Source organism: Protopterus annectens, chromosome 11.part0, assembly GCF_019279795.1.
Source record: "Protopterus annectens isolate FY-2018-M chromosome 11.part0, PAN1.0, whole genome shotgun sequence".
Classification (NCBI taxonomy): Eukaryota; Metazoa; Chordata; order Ceratodontiformes; family Protopteridae; genus Protopterus; species Protopterus annectens.
Window position 1 is genome coordinate 372,127,058 of NC_056745.1, and position 12,271 is coordinate 372,139,328.

Sequence of the window (12,271 nt, forward strand, 5' to 3'; positions counted from 1 at the left end):
CGAAATTTCAGAAGCTCGACCTTCTGAATGGGGATCGGCATACAGCGCAGAATGGGAGATTTCCCTTTCTGCACTGTAGTGTGATTTTGGAGTTAGAATAAATAAGTAGCGGGGGGTTGGGGGGTGCAGGGGGGCTTGCCCCCTGCAGAAACACTGTTTTGTGCTTTTTTTTCTTTCCCTTTCAGAAGGTCGAGCTTCTGAAATTCGACCATATGTCTTCGGCCATATGCATTTCGAGATTTCAGCCATTCGACCTTCTGAAGAGGAACTGGAAATATATATTCAAACAGTATCATTGTAATTCTGACAACATAAAACAAGGACGTGGCACATTTCCCTGGCATGTTTAAGTGAATGTTGTTTCCTCTAGATTAATTTCAGTAAATGATATTCAGCAAAAATAGGAAAATAATGCATTTTAGGTAGGGAGTGAAGCCTGACAAACCTGTCACATTTCTATGGAGGAGAACCTCTTACACACTGTACTTAATTATTAGGTCCAATGTTGCTGTATCTAATGGGAAAGTTAAATCGAATTTCACTAAATGCTATTTTTCCTCATTTAGAGACTCATGGAATGGGAAACATCAAGCAGGTTGTAAAATATCTTTGGGTTTTAGTACATGCCCCTTAATGTCCACTAAGTATCCTGCTCCTTCATGCCCATTAAATATTATGCTCCTTCATACCCAATGGGTGCCATGCTCCTTCATACCCACTGCACGTTCATTTTTGATCATCAGCCACAGTTATGTTGCATCCCTTTTTAACGTATTCTGACATAACTAACTGTAAATCATTGATTCCTAGTTCATTGGAAGTGAACTTTAATGCTTCTGTTTCAAATGTCTGTTTTCTCTACTGCACTTTCCATCCGTTTCTGGCACTGAGTTAATGTCCTATGGTAAAATTTTGCAACAAAGCAGAAATACATCTATAATCTGCACTATAACACCTATCCCACTGACTGAATGTCTTGCTCTATTTTGCTTCATTCATCACAGGTTTTATTGTGAGTAGCAGCAGGGCTCACAGGAATGTTAACGGCCTCTCATGGGTAAATACATGTGCAGGTCTGATTTTCAAATTGTCTAATCTGTAGTTGTGAATCTACTTTAACTTCATGCATATTGATGTGAAAGGCAGAGAGTGTACACTTTAATACTCTGGACTGTGATTTCTAATGAGAAAGAATTTCTGCACCAACACTAGATCCTTTAAGTTGCCTGTGCAGTACCTCACCGTCAGAGCTCCTGGAATAATTTGCAGTAATAATAGATTGTATAGCAGGAGTTACTTAACAGGATATGGAATTTACCGTAAGTGACGTTCATGTCAAATAGCTTTCTGCTGTAGGTGCATAAAGCATACTTGACTAACATGAATATTTTCCTTCTTTGTATGTTATCAATTGAAAAAAGTGGAATGTTAACATGATTTTGCTTGGATAAAAAAAAAATACTTACTGTCATGGAAAAAATGCAGTAAATTCCAAGTCCATCAAGTAAAAATGCTGACTTGTGACACATGAACTTCTATTTCTTTGTAAGGAAATGCTAAAAGTTGATTAAAAATTCTCAGGAAATAAGGAAGCACTGGGGTTTTTTGTCAGGGAGGCAACAGAAACTGAATGTTGGAACTCAAAGCAGGCTGTGTGAGAAGGGCATGTCTCTGACTAGATTTGAAATTTCAGAAATGCAGATTTTAATTAATCTTACCTGACAACTCGTTTATGTAAGATAATACTTTTCAGCATTGCTTCATGTTTCTTAACAGCTCTTAGGTATGTATCTTGTTAACCTTGTAAGACTTTATTTGTTATTCTATTTTACTCACCAAAACCTCAGTCATAATTCAGTATTGTGGCTGTCAGAGAAAGAGTATTACTGGAGAATCTTAGCATGCTATTCATATGATGGTTCTTACTTACTTGGGTGTGGCACGCAGAAAAAGCCACATGCCGTGGCATGCATAATTCATGAAATCCCTATATAAACTGTTGTCTTTCATGACATTCCTATATATGTATACATATATACTGTTAACTGTTGTGTGTGATCACATAGCTGAAACAAGACAGGCTTGTAGCAGTTATGTTAAGAATCAATGCATGTTTGTGTTTCTTAAAGGGTTAAGGGATGGATACAGAAATCCACAAAAGGAGGCTGCAAAGAAGAATAAGTGCAAACTATGGGCACTTAAAATCAACAAAAATGCCCCAGTCCAAGTAAAATGCTGATGTGTTGCTCTGCATAATCTCAGAGCTCCTTCATCAGAAAGAACATGCGGATCATGGATAAGCATTCACAGACAGCAGAGTAACAGCATTACATATACAGCAGAAGTCTGCATACACAAACCTGAGAGCAACCCCCGACACCTGTAACAAGAGAAGAGCTGCAGACAGGTTTTAAGGTCCTGCTTGTACCCTGTGTGTGTAGAATTCATAAGGAAAAAAAAACTTTGAGTCATTATCTCAAATTGTGTAAACAGGGAGTTTGGGCTGACAGAAGACAAACTGGAGTTTAGGAGGATTAAGTATCACATGCTGCAGAGTCTTTACACCCGAATAGAACAAGACTGAGAAGTCATTTTAAAAAGCAAATATTTAACATTATACAGTGACTGGACTATATTTGCAGTGACTTTGAAGAACAGTACCTCGTTCAGCCTCCACAAAAGAACTCGGGTTCAAAAAAGCTTATATCACTATTCCACAAAACATGAGCGCAATTTTGAAGGAAGTAATTGCAAATGCTAATAAACAGCAAATGCAGTGGGAAAGTAGAGAAAGCAGGAGGATCCATACATACTAGTTAGTTGTGCTTGGACTATGGGGGAAGCTTCAAGTGGTGGAAATATAAAGGATAGCATAACATGTATCCTGTGACACTGACACAGTAAAGAAGCAGTTACACAGGTGTGATCAAATGTGTGCCAACAAAGTAGCTATTAACAAACCATAGGTAAACTAAAAGGATAATATGCAAATGAAAAAGCTAGAAAGATATTCAAAAATAATAAGAATCATAAAGAGAGATATCATTTTATACTACGTGCATTGGCAGTTCTTCACTTCATTTGAGGAAATGATAGTTACAGAAGTTTTGATCTGTTGGGCTAGAAGGACTAAGCACAAGGAAGCAGCACATTGAGTGAAGGGAGCTTCCCTGATTTGGTCCAAGCAGTGTGAAGGTCAGTGGAAAGGTGAGTATGTGTGCCCAAGAGGTGTGAAGGTCAGTGGAAAGGTGAGTAGGTGTGCCCAAGAGGTGTGAAGGTCAGTGGAAAGGTGAGTATGTGTGCCCAAGAGGTGTGAAGGTCAGTGGAAAGGTGAGTATGTGTGCCCAGGAGGTGTGAAGGTCAGTGGAAAGGTGAGTAGGTGTGCCCAAGAGGTGTGAAGGTCAGTGGAAAGGTGAGTATGTGTGCCCAAGAGATGTGAAGGTCAGTGGAAAGGTGAGTATGTGTGCCCAAGAGGTATGAAGGTCAGTGGAAAGGTGAGTAGGTGTGCCCAAGAGGTGTGAAGGTCAGTGGAAAGGTGAGTATGTGTGCCCAAGTGGTGTGAAGGTCAGTGGAAAGGTGAGTATGTGTGCCCAGGAGGTGTGAAGGTCAGTGGAAAGGTGAGTATGTGTGCCCAAGAGATGTGAAGGTCAGTGGAAAGGTGAGTATGTGTGCCCAAGAGATGTGAAGGTCAGTGGAAAGGTGAGTATGTGTGCCCAAGAGATGTGAAGGTCAGTGGAAAGGTGAGTATGTGTGCCCAAGAGGTATGAAGGTCAGTGGAAAGGTGAGTAGGTGTGCCCAAGAGGTGTGAAGGTCAGTGGAAAGGTGAGTAGGTGTGCCCAAGAGGTGTGAAGGTCAGTGGAAAGGTGAGTATGTGTGCCCAAGAGGTGTGAAGGTCAGTGGAAAGGTGAGTATGTGTGCCCAGGAGGTGTGAAGGTCAGTGGAAAGGTGAGTAGGTGTGCCCAAGAGGTGTGAAGGTCAGTGGAAAGGTGAGTAGGTGTGCCCAAGAGGTGTGAAGGTCAGTGGAAAGGTGAGTATGTGTGCCCAAGAGGTGTGAAGGTCAGTGGAAAGATGAGTATGTGTGCCCAGGAGGTGTGAAGGTCAGTGGAAAGGTGAGTAGGTGTGCCCAAGAGGTGTGAAGGTCAGTGGAAAGGTGAGTATGTGTGCCCAAGAGATGTGAAGGTCAGTGGAAAGGTGAGTATGTGTGCCCAAGAGGTATGAAGGTCAGTGGAAAGGTGAGTAGGTGTGCCCAAGAGGTGTGAAGGTCAGTGGAAAGGTGAGTATGTGTGCCCAAGAGGTGTGAAGGTCAGTGGAAAGGTGAGTATGTGTGCCCAGGAGGTGTGAAGGTCAGTGGAAAGGTGAGTATGTGTGCCCAAGAGATGTGAAGGTCAGTGGAAAGGTGAGTATGTGTGCCCAAGAGATGTGAAGGTCAGTGGAAAGGTGAGTATGTGTGCCCAAGAGATGTGAAGGTCAGTGGAAAGGTGAGTATGTGTGCCCAAGAGGTATGAAGGTCAGTGGAAAGGTGAGTAGGTGTGCCCAAGAGGTGTGAAGGTCAGTGGAAAGGTGAGTATGTGTGCCCAGGAGGTGTGAAGGTCAGTGGAAAGGTGAGTATGTGTGCCCAAGAGGTGTGAAGGTTAGTGGAAAGGTGAGTATGTGTACCCAGGAGGTGTGAAGGTCAGTGGAAAGGTGAGTATGTGTGCCCAAAAGGTGTGAAGGTCAGTGGAAAGGTGAGTATTTGTGCCCAAGAGGTGTGAAGGTTAGTGGAAAGGTGAGTATCTATGCTCAGAAAGAAGACAGTGACAGTGTAAAGTATCTAAGAAAACCTGTTGATGAGTTTGCAAATACTAATTTTAAAAAGAATAACCAAAAGCAGATTACGGTAGCTTTGAAGCTTTGATCAAGGTGCTATAAATAAATAAACTGTATGAAATATTAGAGACTGAGAGGAGAGAAGATGACAAAATGTATATGGAAAAATAGTACCAGAATATAGCTGAAATGTTTCATGAGAAAAATTAGAGAAACACTAAGAAGATAGATTATGGGACAGTGAGGAAAGTTCATAGAGATGCTTGTAAAAACTAGGAAGTAGAGGAGCTTGGTGGGGGAGGGTAGAAAAGGTAAATGAAGATGGAAATAGAAACAGCAGAAAAGATCATTGGAGGTAAGGAGGAATAAGATGACATAACCATGGCTTTGTGGTTTGCAGCGTGGACAGCAGGAAACACTGGCATGGTAAGGGGAAAGGAGGATATATTTAATTAGTACCTCATCTTTATATTCCTGAACAACATAATGACTATGTCCAGGAGAGTTAATGTGGATATGATGGTCAACAGTTAAACAGAAGTGGCTCCTGATGGAAACAAATACAAAATGTACCTCAGGGAGGTCCTGTACACAGTGAATAATTGACAGATGGGACCTTCTGATTAGAATCAAATGACATCATCTAAGGTTTGGAAGTGGAAGAACTTCAGATGGAGCAACACTTGAAATGTGTTTAGTTTACCACAGATATTAGGATTAATGTTTTGGGAGTGCATTTTTATCTAATATAGAAGAGGACAGCTTGAATCTACGGAATATTTTGTCTGGTAATCATCCCAAAAAAAGTGATGCATAATGTACTGGAGAAAAAATTGGATGAGTACAACAAATTTGGGACTTGCTGCAGTGTGGCTTCAAACAGGAGGGATCTCTCCATCCTAATTCAGTGATACTAAAACACCTAAAAGGTTGGTATGGAAATTAGGGAGGCTAGATGTATGGCATGTGACTGGTCTAACACCATATTTACAGGTGCAAATATGCATGCTACATGGATTAGTATTAAACCTGCTCCTGTTTGTTATGTGAACACTGGACATTACCCAAGCCTGTGCAGCAGAATCAACCTGTTCAGAGATACATTTCAAATATGTGCAGCATTAGCTGGCAGAACTGTCAATGCACCAGAACATAGTTGGGGTATTTACATATGTATATAGTTTACAGATTTTAAAATAGTATGCAGAAGTGACTCTTCAAACTTAGTAAGTGAAGAAATGAAAACTGTAACCATTAACATAATTCCAAGAATTACAATGCTTGTGAGCTTAGTCTTTATAAATCAGTTTAAGTAATTCATCAGTTTCCTTCAACATCCACTTCGAAACTCACTCTTGTTCTGTTTGAATTTTCCTCAAACACCTACCATGTGGTAGCCCATCCTCATATGCAGTGCTCTGTGGTATCTCTCTGCTGCGGAGCATTAACAAACTACTTCAAGTATGTCTTGATGAGTGTTTCAGTGCAGGGTTAGTAGCAGGAGCAGCCTCATCTCTACCTGACCCCAGTGTCTAGGGACTTCCTACCAATGGATTTAACTTTTTACTTTCCAGTATGTTACTAAGATACATACATACATTTATATGTACATGTCTTTCTCTTTCTGTCTCTCTCTCTCTGTATGTATATATATATATATATATATATATATATATATATATATATATGTGTGTGTGTGTGTGTGTGTGTGTGTGTGTGTGTGTGTGTATTACAGGGGTCAGCTTCTAAATCTTGAAAGCTCATAATCTTGAAATTCAAAATACTAAAGCCAAAAACATGGCTTCAGGCACTGGTCATATCGCCGAATTTTGGTGTTTGAAAATAAAATACTTTCCCATGAGCTGAGGAAAGGGAATCATTAAAAATCCATTGGGGCAACATGCAATGACTGAAGCTGCCCTGATTCAAACTACTAGATTTTCCATGGTGGCATTAATGTGGTCTTACCATATCAGCTAAATACATTACCCGTTAGATTTTATGGTAACTTGAAGTGACTTTTAAATGTTAATGTCCAAAACTAAAGCATAATAAAATCTAACATGCAATATGTACACTTTTTTTTCTCTTAATTGTAGTTTTGCATTTGTGACCAAATTTACAACACTGTAACCACTAACATGATATTACTCTTAATGTCTTTACTGTTATTATGGAGTGATTGTTGCAAGTTGCCAATAGCAGACTTTGATTGAGAAAGGGATTTGTCCATAACCCACAACCATCATACTTAACAGCTGTGACCAAGTCATTTAATTATCTTTTCTATACAGACCCCTCTTCGAAACAAGTTTTGATGTTTCTTTCTTACTCCTTTCCTATTTATTTGCATTTGGCTTTAATTGTCCGTAAAACTATCCTTTTTTTTTTCAGGTAAAGATCATCAAGAAGGTCCAGTCACATTCAACATGGAAAACCCGCTGTTGATACCACTTGTTTGTATTTCTCTTGCTGCTGTTTTGGTTATTGGAGTCATCACAATTTGCAAGGTAGGGCTATTTTAAACATACAGCAGAAAAACACTGATGTAACAGATAAAAAGCTGTTTTTTTTTTTACTTCTATACTTTTCTGTTTTAAACATATGTTTAAGATTCACAGCAGATATCCTTCAGCAACAGTGTCATCTGAGTAAACTAGCACTAATCTATGTAAAACCACGTTTCTGCAGTCTTCAAGTTTACTTACATTCATATTCAAAACTTGTACACAGTTTTAATGTTAGTTTTTAGAAAAGTTTGTTGTTTAAAACAAGGCATATGTGTTTAGGAGAAGCATTGTTATTATTATAACAAATCTAACATGTAGGTTAGTTTGTTTGTGTCTTTCGGCTTTTCCCGGTTAGGGGTCGCCACAGCGGAACTCTGGTCCACTAATGATTGATAGTGGATTTTTACGTACCAGGTTACCAGCCCTGACGCACAACCTTCAACAAAGGCACGCCCCATTCATGTATGCCTCCACACAGAAGACGCTCTAGCTGAGAATCAAACGGGACAACGTCTTGCTATGAGGCAACAATTCTACTGCAGCACCACCATAAGGTATCTGTCTTTCTGTTTGCTGCATGGCAAAAATACATTCTTATCATAAAAAATAATAACAGGTATTATGAGTAAACCAGAGCTGCAGCATGAAGAAGATGCAAAAAAATGAGGGAATCCTTAGCACCAGTTACTGCAGCAGTGGAGTTTTTATGATGTTCTTTGTGTTTCACTGTTGCAGTCATCACCTGTGGGTTATCCCTGCTGTGATATCCCTCGGCTGGCCCAAACAGCAGAGTCAATGTTTTTCCTGCATCAGTTGCTGTCACCTGTAGTCTGACACCAGGTCATCTGAGCTATAAAGCAAGGCAGCTAATGCCATTACATCAGTCTTTCTTGCCATGGAGCCTATAGCAGAAGCAGTTTGCAATTGGGCATGTTGGTCGCTACCAGAGTTTGAATTACACCTGAAAACTTCTAAAGCTAAGTACCCCATTGGGATCCTTCTTTCTTGCAAGAACTGATGATCAAAAAAGTTAACAATTGTCTCACCTGTGGAAAGCAGATCCCACACTGAGACTTTCATTCATACTGCATCACTTGTTTGGGTGCAGACCATAACGTCCCCCATTGCCGGTTCTCTGCCCTGTTTAACATGAGAACCATTTGCTGTAGACCTCTTATTGTAGACAGATATTTTCATCTTCTGTCTTCTCATTCCAAAATGGCATCCATCAGCCAACAATCCATAGAAAAAATGCAGTGATAAAGAGAGAGACAGACCACACAAGGCTAAAGCTTCCGACGACTCTACCTCTAAGCAGGTCATCACTTCTCCGGCATTCAGTGAGGCACTTTCCCAGCCCCTGATGCCCGATACAATATCTATGCAGGCCTCTACCGAGACCCTTTCGGAGTCTGGTATGCTGCAGAAATCTTCTTCGTCTTCCGAACCTTTGGCTGTCTCTGCCTCAGTTGAGTCTGGAGCCATGACACAGGCACCGGCTTCTGAGGAGGCCTCTCGCACTACCAAATCTAGACAAAAACTGATGTCTTCTCATCCGACTACCATTTGTCTCAGACCGATGGATATTCTTAGGCCTAGTAGTCAGGCCACTCCTAGAAAAATCAGCCTCAAGCCACCATCTTGCTCCTGCTCCACCACCCCAAGCACAAATGCTTAAAATGGCAGAGGCTCTTATCTCCCTTATCAGGGGTAGTCAGGCCACAGCTTCTAAAAGGAAAAGACCCCTCCTCTTGAAATTATGACAGAACAGGATTCTAAGGAATCTGATTATTCAGATTTTGAAGAGGAACAGCAACCTCTGACTGCTTAAGAGGATTCAGATGCAGAGTAATCCATTCCTTCTGCCTCCCCACCAGAAGACCTTTCCTTGGGGAAACCCTTCACACCCTCAGGGAACATTTCCAATGGGAATCTCAGGACTTCCCCAGTCTAAGAAAAGACTAAGAGAGTTCTTGGACCTGCCCCAGCACATACCCCTGGCCATCCCCCTATCTTAGAAGTGGTGGATGATGGTTTCCTTGAATCCATCTTAGCCCTGACACCCTCCCACCTGCTCCCAGTAAACTGACAGGTATTACAGAGTACCGGATTCTCACAAATACCTGTACAGAAATCCTGCTGCAGACCCAGATGTCATTAAACAGGGACCTAAAGGAGCTAAGACTAGTTCTGGCAAGAATCCTATTCCTTCTGGCAAGGATTCCAAAGCTCTGGGCAGATGGGGTAAAAAAGTATACACCTCTGCAACCTTAGCTATCAGAGCACTCAACTGTCAGTTCCATATGTTAAAATATCAACAACACACTTTGGAACTATTAGAATAAAAGATTTCAACCTTTCCTGACTGTGGCAATTCGAAAGAGTTAGCAGATTTACTGCACTCTACTTGTCAAGTGGCCAAACACTCATTACACTGTGCATATGATGCCCTAGAAGCCTCTAGCAGGACAGCAGTGTCAGTATCTGTCATTAGGAGACATGCATGGTTGAATGAACAATGATCATGTCAAGTCTAAATTAATTGTTGCACCCCTGGATAAGGACCACTTGTTTGGTGTAAAAGCAGAAGAGGTGCTTAAAAAGATGCAAGATAAAGCTAAATCTATGCAAACAGTAAAGGATTTCTTTCAGGTTCAACCTCCTAGGTTCAGCAGGAACTTTCTCTCTAAGCAATGGTCCTTCCCTGCACCTAGCAGACAAGGGCAAGGTAAGTCACTCAGGGACAGACCACCAAGGCCTCTATCCCAGGCAGGGTCAGCAGAAAACCAAATGATGGATCACTTCTGCCCTAAAGGCAGGGAGTTCTAAGCCATCCTTCTATGGAAAATACTCTCAGTGACTCCCTCTCCCCCTTCTACCCTCCTTTCCCTCACTAAACGCTAGGAGGAAGGCTCTCTCTCTGCAAAGAAAATTGGCTTTCTGTAACAAAGGACCAATGGGTGTTAAAGATAATTTTTCAGGGATACAAATTCTCTTTCAGTGAACTCCCAATTCCAAGAGGGTACCCAGACTTACCTCCAAACCAGTGGGCAGAGGCATTGAAACAGGTCTAAACTCTCATATCTCCAGGGGCAGTAGAACCTGTCCCCTCAGATCAAACAGGCAAAGGCTTTTATTCCAGACTATTCCTTGTTCCCAGAAAAGCGGGCACTTGGTGCCCCATCCTGGATCTATCCATTCTGAACACCTCCTGGTGGGACCCAAATTCAAAATGCTAACTTTGCAGCAGCGGCTGCCTATGCTAACAAAAAATGCCTGGCTAGTGACCCTAGACCTAAAAGATGCCTACCTCCACATCCCCATAAGGGAATCATGCAGAAAATTCCTTCAGAACAGGCTCACAACACTTTCAGTTCTCTGTGCTACCCTTTGGCTTATCTACTGCATCCAGAGTATTCACCAAAGGCTTAGCCCTTGCCATAGCATTTTGCAGACAGAGAAATATACAGATTTACCCTTATCTGGGTGACTGCCTTATTCAGGCAGAGTGCAAAGAAAACAAAACCAAAAAACTAACGACCAAGAATGGGACAAATAACTAAAATAAAGCAAGAGTGCAAAAAAAAAGCTGGTCCAGGACCTTCTCTTGTCAAAACCCTCCTAACTTCCCTAGGGTTCACTGTCAATGAGAATAAATCAAAGCAAACACCCTCCAGGAAGATTATTTTCTTGGGAGCACTGCTGGATACATCATCCCAAATGGCCTTCCTCTCCCCAGAAAAGCAGAGCTTCCTGCCTCTCTACTTTACCCAGCTGGCTTCCAGGAGTCACCTCACTGCAAGGAAGTTCCTACAAGCCTTGGGTTACATGGCATCTTGCATCCTTCTAATTCCTCTAACCAGGCTTCACATGAGGAAACTTCAATGGTATCTAAAGAACCTTTGGTGTCAGCAGTCTCAGCCTGTAGAGACCTCTCTCATTCTGATCCCCTGTATAAGGGCCAAGTTTCTCTGGTGGGCAGGGGCCTGTGCCAAGAACAAGGGTCTTCCATTCATCCTCCACTCTACCAGTCAGACCATCACCACCAATGCCTCAGACTTTGGTTGGGGCACTTACCTATCAGGCAGGTGCATCCAAGGTCTTTGGGAGGCCCAGCACCTTCCCTTACACATCAATCAGAAAGAAATGATGGCAGTACAAAAGGCTCTGACAGCCTTCAAATCCCATCTCAGGCCAGGGATTCTCCTTATCAAAACAGACACACCACAGTAATGTGGTATATCAACAAAGAGGGAGGGACCCAATCTTACCCTCTGTGCACCACAGTAATGTAGTATATCAACAAACAGGGAGGGACCCAATCTTACCCTCTGTGCACCACAGTAATGTGGTATATCAACAAAGAGGGAGGGACCCAATCTTACCCTCTGTGCAGGCTGGCCATGAACCTCTGGCTGACAGCCACCTCCATGGGTCTACACCTAATTGCCCAGTACTTACCAGGGATCAACAACACCCTGGCAGACCACCTAGGCAGAAACTTACTGGACCCTCATGAATGGCAACTCCACAGAAACTTTTTTTTGCAAGTCATTCAGGAGTGGGAAACTCAGGAGGTGGATCTCTTTGCTCCGCACCTCAACCACCAGATAAAAAAAATTCTGTACCAGGGTGTATCACCCGCTAGCATGGAAGGTGGATGCCTTGACCTTCCCCTGGAACTCGCTCTTTGTGTATGCATTCCCTCCTCTGCCTCTTATTCCCATGGTACTGATCAAGATAAGGGAAGAGAGACCAAAGGCCATCCTCATTGCTCCAGATTGGCCCAGACAGCATTGGTACCCCTTACTGCGCATACTGACATTACAGCCTCCCAGGCAGCTTCCCCGATCTCAGACCTGTTGACCCAGGTGGAGTGGGAGAATGCTGCACCCAGACTTCAGGCTCTCAAACTGTCAGCATGGCTAATATTTTAAAAGCAAACAAGGGACCCC

The 12,271-nt window shown here is 42.3% G+C and overlaps 1 protein-coding gene across 1 annotated transcript in view; it reads left to right on the top strand.

Moving 5' to 3' along the window:
* The window catches only part of KITLG (KIT ligand), a 585,654-nt gene that overhangs the window by 505,861 nt on the left and 67,522 nt on the right, over nucleotides 1-12,271 (top strand). The window contains exon 8 of the mRNA XM_044087862.1: nucleotides 7,201-7,316. Coding sequence (XP_043943797.1) covers nucleotides 7,201-7,316 — 116 coding nt within the window. The remainder of the gene's footprint in view (nucleotides 1-7,200; nucleotides 7,317-12,271) is intronic.